Source organism: Curcuma longa, chromosome 5, assembly GCF_044706935.1.
Source record: "Curcuma longa cultivar G26 ecotype Majalengka, Jawa Barat chromosome 5, ITB_CL_G26_1.1, whole genome shotgun sequence".
NCBI classification, from domain to species: domain Eukaryota; kingdom Viridiplantae; phylum Streptophyta; class Magnoliopsida; order Zingiberales; family Zingiberaceae; genus Curcuma; species Curcuma longa.
Genome location: NC_133865.1, coordinates 6,564,853 through 6,582,287, shown reverse-complemented (window position 1 = coordinate 6,582,287; position 17,435 = coordinate 6,564,853). Strand labels below are relative to the sequence as shown.

The following is a 17,435-nucleotide window of genomic DNA, read 5'->3' as shown; positions in this document are numbered from 1 at the left end:
TTAATATTTAATTCGATTTTATTATTATTTTTTTGTTGTTTTTAATAAATTATATAATAGTTTACGAAGAGGGGCGGGGCGGGCCACTCGCCTGTCATCTGTTCGGTCAAAAGTCCGAGAGAGACATGGAAAAGATTAATACTATTTCTTGATGTTACCACCCAACTTTGGCTGGTCCTCTCCTGACCTCCTCATCCTGCATCATGTCTACCAAGTAGGGTCATATGTATCCTGTGATATCCAAATAGATCGAAAGGTAAATTAAGATGTGAGAGAGAAAAAATACATCAACTACAGTTTCTTGATTTACCTCCCCACAGATTCAAAATAGAGAGAACTCGAGACGTTCAGTCACTAGCTTACCTCATCATGGAAGTCTCTTAAGTGTCTGTGAGGGAAATGGAAAGCAATACATCAATGGCATCCGCTTTCAAGATCATCAGTAACTTCACAGGCATGAGAGCAACACAAAGATCTTACTGCAGTTAGAATCAACAAGTGTTTGCATCTCCTTTTCTATAAATAAAAAAATCACAATGAACTTACTTTGCTTTTTAATTGTGCAAATTGTTAAGTTGGTTGAATTATTTCAAGCTACATCACGGCTGAGACACGCTGAGGGAAATATGTACAAGAGAACAATTCAGACTCTCCAAGAACATCACAGTTGCAGAGTCTGCAGCCACGGGGAACAGTGCGTAGTCGAGCCCCTTCATAGTAACCAGACTCGATCTTTTCGGAGCTTTAGGGGCACAATTTTTCGTCTTCTTCCTGGAGATCACTAAAAGACACATCCTCAACAATAGGGATACTGATGCTCACTTAAGTAGCATCACAAGCCTCATCTTCTGGTCAGTCATGATCATCTGTTCGCCTCGACTGAGAGGTTGGAGGCAACATTGAACTTACTGAAGGGTTCATTTGGCGCTCTTCTTCAGCAACAGTTTTGTGGATAGCCATCAAACTTGCTGCAATTGAGTGTGGGTGCTTATCATCATGCAAGGATTCCATTTGTTGGTTCTCGGATAGAAAGGTATCGAATGCATCCTTAGGCTACGGCCGGCATCGAAAATGGGAATGCTGTCTCAGATTTACCATCGGAGACATCTACCAGTTTTGGTGAATCCAACTTGGTCTGGTTCTGCAATTTCTGTAACAACATAGCTCTAGCTTCCACAACCTACAGATATCCATTATACCAAATGAATTTGATACTTACCAGAGAGAAGGAAAAAAAACAGACTCAACGAAAATAGCAAAAGAATCTCACATAAGCGAGAAAGCAGCCCTTGTGGTCAATGATCTGCTTGTAAAATATACAAAACATTCCAGGTCAAGTTTAATTTTCTCCATCAAACAAGGTTTCAGATCCGGTATAGTAAATTTAACTCAAAGGCTAGTCTAGCCATTTTTTTCTTCTCATTTTTCCTCATTTCCACCCTTTTCAAGTAGAAAGCAAAGGGCAAGTCCTCTCCTCTGTCTTTCTTCCCCTTATCCCTTCTTGCTTCACTCTTCCTTACTAATGTTCCTTTCTTTCTCCTCTTGTTCCACTCAAATATACATGCTCTCAGACCCCCAAAGTGTACTTTTATACAATATCGCATTGAAGAACACATCAAAAAAGATTTAGTGAGGTAAAATTTATCATTTAACCAGGAAAAAAAATTGTGGACAAGAGTACAAAAATAATTTAAAGAAAAAAGAATTAGAAAATATATACTTTAAATGAAGTTGAAATAACCAAATACTTTAAATGCTAAGAAGATACTTTTCCATCTGATTTATGTTGCTTCAACCTGAAAAAAAAAATCATACTGCTAAAGTACAGGGATCCTAAGTATTAACAAAATAACAATGATCAAATCACCATCATATACAGCCATTCCAGATAAACTGGAACAGAAAAAAAATTGATAAATAAACCTTCACTCATGCAATCAACCTTCTCACCAAAACTAACAAACTGGGAGAAAGCCACTTTCCGAGGATCACATCCTACCAAATTTTGTGGAAACATATTGGTTTAACATCACACAATTGACACTGGAGAAGACATACTGTAGTCTTCTATGGAATTCAAAGTCTTCAATTACTGAACAAAAAAACACAATATGGGTTCTAATGTCAAAATGATTGGCTGAAAGTTTTCAAAAGTTTGTTATGTGCTTAGATCGGGACAAAAGGATCAAAATGTAAGGGATGAAGGCCACAATTACTAACTTCACTATCACTGTTAGTGCAACTCTAATTTCCTGAGTCCATCAACTTCAGATTAATCAAATCTATAGATCATATTATTATTTACACTGGCAGAGAAGCACAAGGCAAGGTGATGGTGCTTCCATTTTAAGGACTGTTACCAAACCTAACAAGATACTGATACCCTTGTAGGGTGCAATGTCCTTGTTACATGATTGTAATATTATTTGTTTTAGGAAATCAATGACTCATTGCCATAGTATGGTTGAGCATGCATTCCAACTCGCCTTCTTATTGCAAAAGTCAAAGAAAAAGACTCTAGAATAAATATTCAGAAAACACAATTACATAGAGATATTTCAACAAACAAATTATCAAATGCATACCAACCTACCTGAGGTGTTGAGAGAAGTTCTGCATCTTGTTTACTTAGTCTAGGATGCAAAAGCACAAAATAGGTTTTCCAAAAGCTCCCTTCACTCATAATATTTGGGCAAAGTTCAATTCTTAAAGCAGCCAATCTTGGTGAAAGGCGATCGATAGTATATGCATGCTCTAGTTGGGCATCAGACATTTGAAAATCTGAAAGATTGCATAGGCATAAGTTGTTGAAGCCAAAGAAATTTGAAATTCTTCACATACCTGGCACATGTTCAGCCTTTGAAGAATAGGCAAAAAAAACCAATAAAGATCTAAAAAATGTTAAACAATCCGATTTTTAAGAATAACTAAAGAAGAAACTACCAAAGCAACTCTTTTCAAGAAATCTTAGTCATGAATATGGGAGAGAGGCTCACAAATGATTCTGTTCACGTATGTGCATAAAAGCATAGCCATTACAAACATGCCATAAATTATAATGTTCAGCTTCGAGGGATATAATGATATTGAGCAAAAAGGGAACAAACTACAGAACGAATAAGAAAATCCTGGAAGCATATTTGAGCAGACAGAAAGCCAAGACCCTTTTGGTTAAATACCTTTCACACCATAAAACAAGGCAAAACAAAACATAACGGACCCCAAAGCCAGATAAGACATGCTGCTGCATCTCCTGATCATCCCAACAACTCAAGGCGTTCCAAATCACTTGAGGCACTTAGACAGCAATAGACATAACAAACAACAAAGACATCATGCTAATGAAAATTGGAAATTCCTGATCCCTACAAAAGCCAAGAAAATTGGTAGCCTTGAAGTAGTTTGATTTCTGTAGTGCCCTGAAGTTCAAGGATGTCTTCCATTATCATCATAAAGGATTTCTAATATTTCTTAAAAATTTTGAAAAGTTTCATATTTTGTATCAATTTACACAAGCCTATAATTTGGTTTAGAAGACTCACAATTAAAATTTTAATCATATTTACCTTCTACACATTCCACACTTTTCAATCGGAACCATTCCAACTCCTATAAATATATTAGATAAACCTGAGTCCAAATAAACTCTTATTTATGTTTTAATACTTTTCCAACAGTACTCAAAATAATTTAAAACTTTTAAAATATTATGGTGCTGGTCTTTAGAAACTAACACCACATCGATGTTGATATTTAAGTTGTGATGTTGATTTCTAAAAACCAACACTAAAATAATTCTTTATTGTATTTTATTATTAATAAAATCAAATTTATTAATTTTGTATTCTTTTATAATTAAATATTTAAAAATAAAAAATAAAAAAATATTTATAATATTTTATTAACCATCTTTTTAATTTTTTATTAAATTTTAAAATAAAAAAAAAATAAATTTAGATGATTATCTATCGATTAAAATTTAATTTAGTTTAAAAAGAAAGAAAAGAGAGGAAACATAAAAGAAATATTATATGCAAATGAGAAATATTAAATATTATATATAAATGAGAAAGAAAAAAAATCAATAGTTGATAATTAAGTACATTTTTTAAGAAAAATAAAATTTTGACGCGCTTTTTGAACATTTTCAAATTTAAAGTCGCCCTTTGAGAATTTACCGTATATATTTTTTAAAAAATCAAAATAATAATATTTTTTAGTCTAATAATACTTTTACTCCAGGCCTTAGATTGCAAAACAAAGCAAGCTTAAAACAATCCAATCCCCAAGAGACTGATTATTAACAACATTTTTTTTAAAATTTAAGTTCAACGAGAAGAAAAATAAAATAATTACTGTTGTTTTGTGACTTTGCAAGTATAATAAAAAATTAAAAAATGGCGGTTTAAAACCAAAATAATAAATGGAAATTAAATGTGAGGAAAGTTAACACCCGCTGGGAGTGGATTTGCTTGCACAGCTCATGCTTCAGAGTAAACTACTGCTTTCGACAGAGATAATTGATGCTTACACCTGTGTTTAGAGAAGCCTCCTTTGCCTTGTGCGACAGGGCTTGTTTAAGAAGAGCAGAAAGCCAACAGCTCCCGCTGCTATACCAACAGTATACCTACAAGGATTAAAGCCAAGTCACCTTCGTTAGGCATTAGTTCTATAACTACACTACTGAATTCTATCCTCTGTAATTACTCGAAGAAAAAAAATGAAATGTAGAAACTTACATGATTTGGGATGGCTTCTTACAGAATACAACAAATGAAATGACATCCTGCGGAAACAGCACAAAATCAGGGGAAACATAATGACAATGAAGTAAAAATTTTGGCTCATGGCATGATGAGTTCTTTTGACTTCAGTAAGTATATATATATAAATACACACACATGCATATCAGAGATTTGAAATCAAGAGAATGAGCGAAATTTGAAATTGAAATTAGCACTTGTTATCTGGGCAATCAATCAGATTTGGGTCATGAAAGTGTTGAGGATCCAATTATAAATACCAAGTGTTACAAGGTGAGAAATAGAATCTTGCATTGATGATAATAGACATAGGTAGAGGAGGCTATCAAAGTAGCAAGCCCTAATGACTTCCCACTACTTCTAACATTGTATCGAGTCACAGTGATTTCTGTCACTCCCTCTTTGCGGAAATAATAAGACCTGTCGTGAGCTTCCTCTGTTGCAATATCAACGTCAACGATGTTGTCGATCCAAGAAGGTAGCTCTTCCAAAGGAAGGCAACTTAGCATCACCAATGTGCCATAGTCTCGCGTAGGGATCAATTGATCCCCTTCATGATGTTAACCACCAGTGACATACTACCTCAATGTTTATCTCAACGCCTACGATGTTCTACAATCCTATTTAACCACAAAGTTGTTTCACCATTACTGTCCTATTTTTGAGCAACAAGCAACACCTTGATTTGAATGACAAGCATCTCTCTTTTGGGGAAACATCTTTTAAATGGTCACCAATAAACTCCCCTCAATTCATTCCCTCTATTCAAAATACTGGATTCCTCAAACATCTTTCAATTGCCTTCTACCAGTGGTCCTTTATGCTCTTCCAGCTCGATGATAATTACCTAAGAGAGATTGAGTTCAGATTTGGTTGATAGGCCAAGGCCAACTAAAACATCTTACTGCTCCAACAGCTGATATTCTTGAGCTTGCTAAAGCCCATCGAGAGTGCATTAATGCACAATTGTGCTTCCCCACCTATGACACTCTTATCCCTCCCAGTCTCATGAGCATATTTTGTTGCTTCTTCTCTTGTTATGAGACCTAGGAGACTCAGGATATGTACAGGGTAACATCTTTTGAGCCTCACATGATTGATAAGTCTCTTCTAGCTGCGATAGACAACACAAAAAGAAGGGTTAACATTGGTTGACTCCATGCTATTGCTATTGGTTTGGAAGATAACTTCAAGATCACATTGGATGTTAAGGTTATGCTGATCATTCCAACAAACTCCTCACTGTATACACACTAAATACATAGCTCAGAATGACACAAGCTACCATCTAGTTGCTAATGATGAGATCCTATTAAATTAGAATACAACTCAGGCTCCTAGTAAAATCCCAGCAAGTTAGCTCATTATCATGATACATTGGGTCCCAATGCACTATCCTTTTTAAATGACCACCAAGATGACACTTAGATCACTGATTGCTGACACAAACTTGATTTGAATTAATTAATGCACCTGAAATTAAAACATGTTTCCCTTGAATTACGATATATAATTGTAATCAACTAAAACAGTTATCATCAAGAAATAGACTAAATATTTATTTACTGATTGAAGTTAAACCTTAAACATTGGTAACTTCCATCACAGGTAATTTCTAGATTATAATTAGCTATTGCACTACTAACCCACGCTGAGTTACACAACATTACCATGTTTTTCTTTCCTGCACTACTTTCAACATTATCCCATTAACATTATGAAGAATTATGAGAATATAGACTAATAGTAAGAGATTCAACATGCATAGAATACTAAAATATAATGGAATCTCATATCTATAATATACCTGTTTTTAAGAAATAAAAAGGCAACAGAAGCATAGAAGATTTTCTTGTTATCACATGGTTTACTCAAAAGATTGGCAATCCAAACATCCTGCCCACAGAATCGACAGAAACATAGGAAGCTAACATAAACCATGGAGTTTTCTAGTTAATTTATGACATACAATAAATAGTAATCTGCCTCTTAAAATATTTACATTTGATGACTGTGGAAATACATTCACCATGATTCAAAATCTGCTCTCAATCTCTAAAGCATGACAAATCCAAAGATCAACTAGTCACTCTATTTTGCTTTGATAAATTCACTGTCTAAATCAAGTATGTCTTGCATAATTATATTGCGGCAATAAAATTTCGTCCTAAAATCTCTATTTTCATCTTGCAGATATCAATACAGTCTAAGATTTTCTGAAATGAAAACTGTTACCTATTTTAATACAAAAATGATTAAATGGCTAATGTGGCATGATTACATGGGTCATGATTGTAACATCAACTCGATACCTTCTTTTATGGAAAAGGGATTAGTTACAGAAGCTACAGGTTGGGATTCACCTTGTTAAGGTTCAAAATTAATCAAGATTCGCAAGGTGAGCTTTGGATAATTAACCCAATGCCTTTTGTTTTCATGACTAAATGATGCTTCTCCTTTTTCTGTTTTATGGAAGTAAAGACAAACAAAGTGCATCTTCTAGAAACCAACAACTTTGAATGACAAACAAAGTAATTGTGTTTTTTTTTTTAAAAAAAAATTGACCTAGCCTATGCATGATATAATCTCTGCAAATACTACCATCCTAATTTTCTATTCCATGTTCACATAGGTGAATGCCTATTGCAATTTGATCTACACAGGTAAAAGGCACACATAGAAAACATTAGTGAATAAATTTTTACCTTGATGATTGGCATGCAAGAAAACCTCTGGGAAAAAGATGATTTCTTTATGATCCTGCTATCAATGGTTCCTTCTTTGCACATCTGCTGAGCAATTTCTCTCAGTATCATCATCTGTGCTTTATCGGCACCCATGGAAACCAATGTTTGTCTCATAGACTCTCTATCAGCTTCAAGCTCCTGCAGACGCATATTAAGCTTAGTTATTTCCGCTTTCTCAGTTACATTACCCATTCGAGATCTCCTAGTGTGTAGCTCCCTTGGTGTGCTGACATAGTCATCACTGACGCCATGCACCGTATCCACTGTATACACTCTGTCATTCATCTCCTCATAATCTGATACGGCATCGAACGATGTCGGAAACTCATCCCCCTTGTTGAATTCCAGGACAGATCCATAGCTTCCGCAGGAAAGATTTCTGAGATGCCAAGGCCGAGCTCGTGGAGAATGACCCACGATAACTCCCTTATCCATGACGTTCCCAAATATGCTACTTGGCGTCCGTTCGAGCTGGTAAATCCGCTGCTCCAGCTTCTGGAGGTGCTCCCGTGGAGTCTCACAAGAAGGGTACTTATCGAGTTCGGCACCAGTGTCGCTGATGCACTTTATTGAAGGATACTCAGACTCCTGCGGGAACTCGATTTGGGGGATGGCAAAGGAGGAGGTCGCCGTATCAGGTGTTTGCGGTTCAGAAGGAGGCGCATCCTCATCGAGGCTAAAACCGTAGCTGAGGAGGCGGTGGCGGTAGGCCTGGACCTCGCAGGAGAGGGCTTGCATAGCTTGTTCACGCTTGAAGAGAAGGTCCTCAAGGCTCGAGATCTCCTCCTGGTTATGCTTCAAATTCTCCTCGGTGACGCGCTGGAACTGGCGGCTCTCCATGACAATTTCCGACTTCTCGTGCTGGAGCCGAACTATCATCGACATGGCCTCTTGCGCGGCGGAGGCCGCGGCGCTCCGCTCCTCCTCCAGCTCCTCTTGTAGCTTCTGGATCGTTTGATGATGGCTGAGGAGGGCCTCGCGAAGGGTCTCCTCCTCGTTCCTGGTCTCCACCCTGGCAACACTGGTGCCGGTTTCGAAGTCGTCCCCATCGGGGTCGACGCAGGAGAGGATGTGGGCATCGGCTGCGCTCGCGTCCCGCTTCCGTCTCAGAGAGCGATGCCAGGAGGTTGAAGGGGAACGCCCAGGAGAGAAACTCCCGACGAAGAAGCCCTCCCCTCCTCCTCCTCCTCCTCCTCCTCCCCTCCTCCTCCCCCAAAGGCTAGAGCTTTTAGCTGATCACCGGAATCCATGGGTTCCGAGAAACCTAACCGCGGAACCTCAACCAGGATTCAATGTTGCCATTCGAAGGCCACCCTCTGATGCATCGCCGCCGCTGGTGGATGGGATGCCCCGCAGGCGCCGGCGCCGGCGGCCGTTGGGAAGGAGAGACCAGAGGCGGAGGATGAATGAGAGGAGACGAGGGCGAGGCCACGAGGAAGGAATAATCATTGCACTTATCGGACAGCAAATTAACGACGCCACGGGGAAAACACGCGCTTTCTATTTTTGTTCGGAGAGGAGAGACAGACTGGAGAACCTCCCGATAACGGGCTAAAATTAGGTTGCCCACGTGAGTTCGGGCGCCCAGATAATTTTCTAATGCTCGATTAAGAAAAAAAATATTTAAGGGTTGAATTATAATATTAAAATTAAATTTTAAAAAAAAACTCATCAACACAATTGAATAACCAACCCATCAAATATCCACAGTTGAAGCCTCCAAGAATATCAGACAGGACAAAGCAATTCCATTTCTCAAAAAAATAAAAACACCTCAAACCTCTGCTTTAAGTCGGAGACATCACTGCGTGGAAGCAGAGAAATTTCCCTTGGATGACTTGCTGTGAGGTTGAGGATCTTTTACCAACTTTGAAGATCCATCAATGGCGATATTACCGAGTCCTGCTGCCATTGCCTCCCTTTCATCTTTCTCCTTCCTCTGCTTCTCTGCAGGACCTTCTGCTGAAGGCTGGATTTTATTTGATTGAGGCAAACTTGGCTCATGAATCAGTGGTCCAGTATCTAGCCATGGATGCTGTAACAATTGGGCTGCTGTGGGACGTTTCTCAGGGAAATAGTCTAGTATCGGAACCAGAAAATCAGCCATGTCGTTGGCATCTCGTTCGCTGAATTCATACTTCTCCATGAGAACTTTGTTGAGGGGCCAAAATCTCAATTGACGGATGTGCCTCAAGTCACCATATCTGTTAAAGAAGTCCCGTGAATATCGTCCACCCAAGGCAATCTGAAAAGGCAAAGGATATCTGTGAGACAATATTTGATGACGAGTTACTCTGGAACTGCCTTTGAAAATGTACACATACTTTGCGAGGTATCGTTCCAAGTAGTTCCATCATCAATGCCAAGTGGTCCTACAAAAACAAGTAACAAAAGGTTACAACACAAAAATTAAACACAATTCTTTTTTCTACAGACTAATTTACTTGGATGGTTCTAGCAATGCAAACTGAAGCAACAGAAGTTAGCACACACTACTATAAGCAATCTACTAAGCCCAAACATTGATTTCTCTATTTCAAACAATTTGCATTTTTGAATGATGGATTTTCCGGTAAGAGACCAGAGCAAAAAACAAGGTTGGAAACTAAGAGTTTGAATGTAGTCATTCTTTCTGGAATAACCATCAATTTTAAGGGAAAACACTACGCATATAATCCAGCAGACGTGTCCTGTAGATTACTACTTCAGTTAGAAATCATGCAATCATTGTCTCTATCAGCTCCTAGTAAAATTTATCTGCAGTGTGTTGCCCAATTTGTTAGTCGGATTAATAACATTGACTTTTTCATACTGCAAAATACAAATGATTATCTTAAAACTTTGCTAATAACTAAATCTTGCAACACTATAATAATAAGAAAAAAAAGGGGCTTCATATTTAAAGAAGATTGTGCTTAAGAAACATGAGGTATGTGGAAGTGGTACCGATATTTTTTTTTTTGTATTGTAACAATCAAATTGCAGTATCGTGGCCACTATTGAATTTTTCTAGATAGAGCTTAAGGTGGCACAAATTGCAGCACTGTTCAAGGTCATTTTATTCTTCCGGTCAGATTTGGTACATCCAAAGCACCTTCAAAACATTCAAATTTTCATTTTAATTTTGTAATTTCCAAGAATAGGTTTCGGATATCCTTTTATATAATAGGTCAACAAACATCATCAAACACCAATGGACACGTGACTCATTTGAGTGATAAAAAAACCCAATGGACTGCAGCTATGCTGACCATAATTAAAAATCCTCTATGGATATTAATAATTAGATCCTCTTAATTGGGATGCATACAGCATAGAATTATAGGTGCTGCAACGTGTACAAAAATAGTCTTCTTGTACATCATATAAAGGAAAGGAAGCCTTAAGATAGGTATATCTCTTGTGGTTGAAAGAAAAATATTGCAACCACATGGCTAAAATAAATAATAAATCAATTTGGAATAATAAAAAGCCAAAAAAAAAAAAAGAGAGATGTTTCTCCACTAAGGCAGAAAAAAGTTGAAATTTGTTTCAAATTGAATGAGGTTTGAAGTGAGGTAAGATATGGAATGGAGAGAAAATAGTTGACTTTAAGGGGAAGAACCTTGACAAGTGAGGTTCTTGATCTATTAGAGGAAGATTTTCAACAAAGACAAGTTGAGTCCTGAAAGGTTTTATGACCTGCAAAAAGAATAAAAATTTTCTAGTCCCCAAGTTTAGCCATTTGAAATCAATCAAATCCTTCTCTCTTTTCAGCCCCCTTTGTTGTTAGTTAACACTTAATTTCAAACACACATGAGACTTCTTATGAGCTGATTTTTTACCAGTGAATTAAGACAACTTGAAGGAGAATGAAGCAAAAGACAACTGGACAATATATAAATTTGTTTGAGGATATTACTTCTATAGAAATTAAAATTTTAGTGGGGATGCCTGCACCACCAGCTCCTAATGGGGCCATGAGTTCACAAGATTGTTATTGCAACATTAGTTTGATTACAGAAGAGACTTATGAGAAGCACATCAAAGATAAAATAGCTTCTAAGAAACACAACACCAGATGTGTTGCACATTAAGCACAATCCAAGAAATTTAATTCAATGAAAAGTAGGAAACATGATGAATAATAATCAACCAAAGAATTTGGAGAGTTCTGTTTAGCAGGACAGGATGAATTGAACAATGCACATTGCCAAAAGTTTGCACAATGAGTATGATATATGTAACCAACTTGGACCGGCAGTTCTAGCAGCAAAATCTTTTTTTACTTGATTTAAGGTATCAATCAAAGAACCAGCCAATGAATCATCTAAACACAAAGAACCAAACCAATGAATCATAATAACACAAATTGAAAGTTCCATGAAACTCACCTCATCTCGGTCGAAATTATCACCACTATGTGGATCAAATAAAACATCCCCAGTGGCAAGCTCAAAGCAAATACAAGCAAATGACCACAGATCAGCAGATGAAGAGTATTTAGATCCAAGAATCACCTCGGGACACCGATACTGCCTTGTCTGGATGTCATTAGTGAACTGCTTATATGTCCAACATGCATTTCCAAAGTCAACTAGCTTGCACCTAAGATCTGCCTCTATTGCCAATCTCTTTCTTGTTGCTTTACTCCCTCTCCTATGGCCATGTGATGTGCCATCGTGTGCCTCCCCACCACCACCATCATTCACTGCTTTTGAGTCTCCTTTATCCTCTGAGAGAGCAGTGTCCTGTGCTATCGCAGTTGAGCTCCCAGCTGTAGCAGCAGCTGCACATTTCACATCCCTCCTGACTTTTTTCTTCTGGCATCTCATAAGATCATCACCATTGGACCGAGCAGGAGATATTGGTGGTGGATCTTCAGATTTGACAGTGGAAAGGATGAGTGGAGTGCCTGATCGATAAGGATCCTTGGCTGGGTCAAGGCTAGACAAGAGGAGAATATTCTCTGGCTTGAGATCAGTGTGTATGATAGAATGATCCCGGTGGAGATAGTCAAGCCCTATAAGGACATGGCGGCAAATCTCCTTCACCTTGGAGAGTTGCATCCCTCTATAATCTGTATACTTTATTAGTGTTAGAAGGTTATCCCCAAGAAATTCAAAGACCATACAGACATGGTGTCCATTTGGCCCCAAATGCTTGAAATGATCAAGCAACTTCACCACACACCGAGTGCCATCAGGATCACCGTCAGCAATCTGCTTCAATATCTTAATTTCATCCATGGCAGCCTCCGTGTAGTGCTGCGCACTCTTCTGAACCTTCAGCGCTACATACCGCTGAAATTGACGGCGCAAACCCAAATTCAGCAAGATTTCCTCTACTTCAAGCGAAAAAGTAAAACCGCTCTTGGCATGTATCCAAGTGTATAAATATAAAATAGCAACAAATTTCTATCATATTCCCATCAAGGCCAAACTTCTAATAAGTTTTCTTGCATTCGGGAGGCGCACTATCGACAGTTTAAGGCGATTTAGGGATTTGACAGTAGTTACCGCAACATTTCAATGATTCTAAGATAAAGATAGCTGAGATTTCATTGGACATCAAGAATCAAGACCAAATGAGATTTTAGGGCAACTCACGGAATGGACGGTATCCCAAGCGAGCCACACGGTGGAGAAGTGGCCCCAGCCGAGCTTGGCCTGGACGACATACGCCCCCTGCTTGAAGGAATCACCCTTCCGGACAGCGTGGTACCCGCCCCGTCGGTAGTCTTCGGTACCCTCGTCCTCCGACGTGCAGTCGCTGCTCGCACTCCGCCCGTCCTCCTCCGCCATCCTGCCGCCGTCTCCTCCCTATCCGCTTCCTGCCCGCACTAGGGTTTCGATCCCCGCCAAGTGGCCTCGACTCCTTCCCCTTCCCCCTCCCCTCCCTCGCTGGCCCTCAGCCGACAACTATAAAATAAAAGTAATAAATACTCAGGGGAAGAAGGTTACGCTGCGTCGCAGGCGTCTCTCAACCGCCGAAACTAAAACAGCCAATGAGGCGCACGTGGGACACGTGTAATTATTTCACTGGTTCGTCAGTTTTAGTTAGGAGATGTCAGTGTCCACGAAATACCAAAAAAAGAAGACTCTGACACACGCATGACAAGTGTCGCCGTGCTGAAGTGGCGATTTGTAAAGGGAGGTATAAATGTGGGACCACTATGAGGCCGACTGGACCCAGTGCCGTATCGAGTTACATTTCTTATCGCATCCGGCAAAAAAATCAAGATCCAAATTAGTTTGATTATTAATTTTGATAAATTTTAGAAATAATTAAATTTTCTTTTAAAAAATTAATCCAAATTAAAATTTAACTTAAAATTTTTGATAAGTTTAATAAGGTAACCAAGTGAAATCAAATTGAGCATAAAATTAATTAGACTGCTAAAATGATTGATTTAGTTCAGTTAGATGTTTTTATATTTTTTTAAATTTATTTAATTGGTTAGTAAATTTAATATTATAAGTTTGAATTTATTTGTAATTATTATTTATTTATTTATGTTTAATAAAAAGATTTATTTACACATTAACAAATCGAGCATGTAATTAAAATGATCTATTTCATTTAATTAATTTTTATGCCTATGAAATATTATTCATTTAATTAATTTTATGCATGTGGAATGAATATAAATAAAAATTAAAATTAAAAGGGCACTCTTTATTTTTGTTATCGTCAAAATAGTTTTTATTGTATTTTATTTTATTTTTTAAAATAATATTCTATCTATTTTTATTTTGAAAATATTTTTATTTCAATAACTTTTAAGTTAAAACCATGCAATATATTTCCCTATTTCTTTGAATTAGTAGATATCCACGTATACTTATGTTTTTTTTTCCAAATTTTACAGAAGTCCATTAACAAAGGACAAACAAGCGTTCTGTGCAACAGTACGTTCTCCCACAGCGTCAAGTGGTTTCTGATTAGGGAGTTTAGTGGAATATATTAATTTATTATTATTATTTTTAATCGTCTTCATCTTATCTGATTTTCACAATCACTGAGCGGTAGGCCGGTAAATAAATTAAATTATTCATAAATAAATTTAATATTCGATTGATAAAAATTTAAATAAGCTCAAGTAATTTATTAAATTAAATGAATAAATTTAAATACATATTTTCTATAATAATATGGTATTATTCAATTTGAGATTAACTCCTTGTAATTTTATTTTTGAATTATGCTTAAAAGATTTTATATTAATGGAGATACTTTCATCTTATACACCAATGATTTTTTCTATATATTTCTAATGTGAAACTTTGATTGTAATCTTAACAATTCTCCTCTCAAATGAAGGACTATTATACTCCAATCAATGTCAATTTAACATCTAATCTCTTAACTCACTAGGCACTTGAAACAGTTATAGGCGTTTGGAATGATCAGCTTTGAGTTGATCATTTTCTGAGTTCGCCTCCTCCGATATGTCTCGATCGCCTTAAGTGTACTTCCTTCTGACTTCTTGCACCTAGAATGCACCGAGCCCTTTTGACTCACTTTCGTGTGTTTTTCTCTTTCCATCAAAGTACTATTCCATATTTCTTCATACCTTAGATGCATCAAGTGAGTTTGATCATCAGCTCCTTTCCCGTCCTTCCGTCTCACTTATTTGCATCTTCTGCCAAGGTTCACCAATTGATACACATGTGTTCCCCTAAGTCTCTATACACTTAGACACATTTATCAAGTATAACAAGGATCTAACTTAAACTTATTTAACAATATCTCGAAACACCACCAGGGTACTAACAGACTTGACTCATTTACAATTCTACTTGAAATTTGATGTATTTGATGTTTGGCTTTGTAATAAACTTATTTATGTTCATTCGATACACATAAAGTCAATTAAATGAATACACTTAAACACTTATTAAATTAAATAAACATATATATTTGACTTGTTAATGTTTATGAGGAAGGATGGTGAATTATTCATGAACAAAATTTATGAAATCATGTTCATCAATAAAACTCTCATCAACATGGTAAATAAATAAATAAACTTCCAAAATAAATAAATAAACTTATATTATCAAGTTTAATAAGCAATCAAATAAGTTTAAAATTGTAAAATTTTTAAACAATCAAATAAGTTTAAATTGAGAATTCAATAACATCTAAATGAACCAAATTTAAATTAAATTTAAACAAAGCTCAAATTCATAAAAAAAAAATCAAACAATGATTCATTTTAGGTTCGATTTAGTTTGACTCAACTATTTTATCAAATAAATTTAATACCACTAAACTTGACTCGGCTTGATTCGTTTCCAACCCTATTGATTGTCGGGACCCTTAGCCTCTAAATTTACAGTCATCGTGGGATGTTGAGAAACTTGCTGGGAGTTTGTCCCACAAAGTAAACCTGAAAATCTTAACTAGCTCCCCTCCATTGTCTCTCTCTTATCCACTTCAATCTCCCACAAAACAGAGACTGTCTAAAGAGAAAGAAAAACAAAAATAAATAAGTAATTCTATTTATTCTTTCCGTAAGCTATCCTTCACTATTCTTAATAATTTTATTTTAATAGTTTAATAAATCAGAAAAAAAAAATATTTATTTCAGAGTGTTTATCACAAATAGTCGAGGTGGGACTTAGCGTAAAGCCTACAAACTCTGCTGCCTCCTGCTTGACAGAGGCATGCGCGCGGGCGCATGGGGATCCGGGGTTTGACCTCCTTAAAAGAAGCACCTACTGCTTACTGGCATGGTTTTCAGAGACATGGCAGAATCCTGACATCATCTGCTCCTCCTGCTCTGCTCTCCTCTGCTCGCATCGCATCTCCTCGTCCATCCACCGAACGCCAAACCTTCAATCTCGCGCGCATCATCCATTGTTCCATCGTACCAATTGTCTTCTCCTCCTGGCCGATGAGCAGTGACAGGCAGCTCAGCATGCCCGTTACTCGCCTACCCTGGCGGTGGAATTAGGCAGTAGTTGTCGCTGTGAATACGAAAGGTTTTCGCGTCGTCGATCGCTGTGAATGACAGAGAAGCAGGGGCACTGTTGTCGCGAAGTCCAATGGTGTGATGATCGATGATGATGGCGAGTCAGTCAGTCTACAGCAAGTTTGCTTGATTGTATTTCCCCTGTCGATCTTTTCGACGATGACATGAAGTGATATAAGCTCCAGTGGCCAGCTTGCGATGGCGAAAGCAATCGGTACTTCGCTTGAAGAAATTGGATTAGGGATGTGAAAGATGTGCTATGGTCAATCCAAGACCATGCATTTAAAACCATGCATGCATGATGAGACGAAGAAGCATGCGGATGATGACGTACAAAATCTAGTTCCTCATCCATTGGACAAGACGTCCTCTGTACCATGCATGCAGCCATGCACGTCCGGAGCCATTACTAGTGCCTCATGGATATAATTAAGATATTAAGCTGATCGATAGAAAAAATATTCACTTTTTAAAACTTTATTTTAGATATTCAGCAAAGAAGATCCACTAGTGGTTAAGCAGGGTCGAGCAGTTGAATGAATATCAGAAGATGGATCCATTTCTCTGTTCAAAGAATTTCCAAAAGCTCAAACCGTACCAGTTCTTCTCTAGCTTTTCTCCCCGCCCTTGAAACAAAAAGAAGGAACACAACAACACCAGATTCTGTAGAGAGTGTCATAAGAATAGCCTTTTGCAGTGAAAGATCATTGGCCATGCTCTTGGAACAGCTTATTATTATAGCCTACACTTCTTTATCCCCAGTGCAATGAGTGTGCATGAAGATGTTCATTTGCCCTTTTCTAGAATACAAAATGAGAAAGAATGGTAAATGTTATTATTGTCAGCTTCCTACTTTTTCCACCCCCAAACTGCAAGTTTTCACCTGCCCTGACATAAAATGATCAAAAGTACCAATTCAAAAAAAGGACTCGAGTAGTTTGGGCCTGTGGCTGATGATGAACTATG

At 37.4% G+C, this 17,435-nt stretch overlaps 2 protein-coding genes and 1 pseudogene across 2 annotated transcripts; all 3 read right to left on the bottom strand.

Moving 5' to 3' along the window:
- Window positions 1-625: 625 nt before the first annotated feature.
- On the bottom strand, window positions 626-3,250 carry LOC141829779 (uncharacterized; annotated as a pseudogene).
- Window positions 3,251-4,343: 1,093 nt separating this feature from the next.
- On the bottom strand, window positions 4,344-8,959 carry LOC141829778 (myosin-binding protein 7-like). Its single transcript, XM_074717292.1, has 4 exons — window positions 8,794-8,959; window positions 7,469-8,742; window positions 4,740-4,786; window positions 4,344-4,627 (listed from the first exon to the last, which is right to left on the bottom strand). The coding sequence occupies exons 1-4, from the start codon at window positions 8,957-8,959 to the stop codon at window positions 4,540-4,542; spliced, it is 1,575 nt and encodes a 524-aa protein (XP_074573393.1). The 3' UTR covers window positions 4,344-4,539.
- Window positions 8,960-9,190: 231 nt separating this feature from the next.
- On the bottom strand, window positions 9,191-13,364 carry LOC141828886 (uncharacterized). The gene is made up of 4 exons (XM_074716272.1): window positions 13,099-13,364; window positions 11,884-12,792; window positions 9,835-9,882; window positions 9,191-9,755 (listed from the first exon to the last, which is right to left on the bottom strand). The coding sequence occupies exons 1-4, from the start codon at window positions 13,291-13,293 to the stop codon at window positions 9,312-9,314; spliced, it is 1,596 nt and encodes a 531-aa protein (XP_074572373.1). The 5' UTR covers window positions 13,294-13,364; the 3' UTR covers window positions 9,191-9,311.
- Window positions 13,365-17,435: the final 4,071 nt, after the last annotated feature.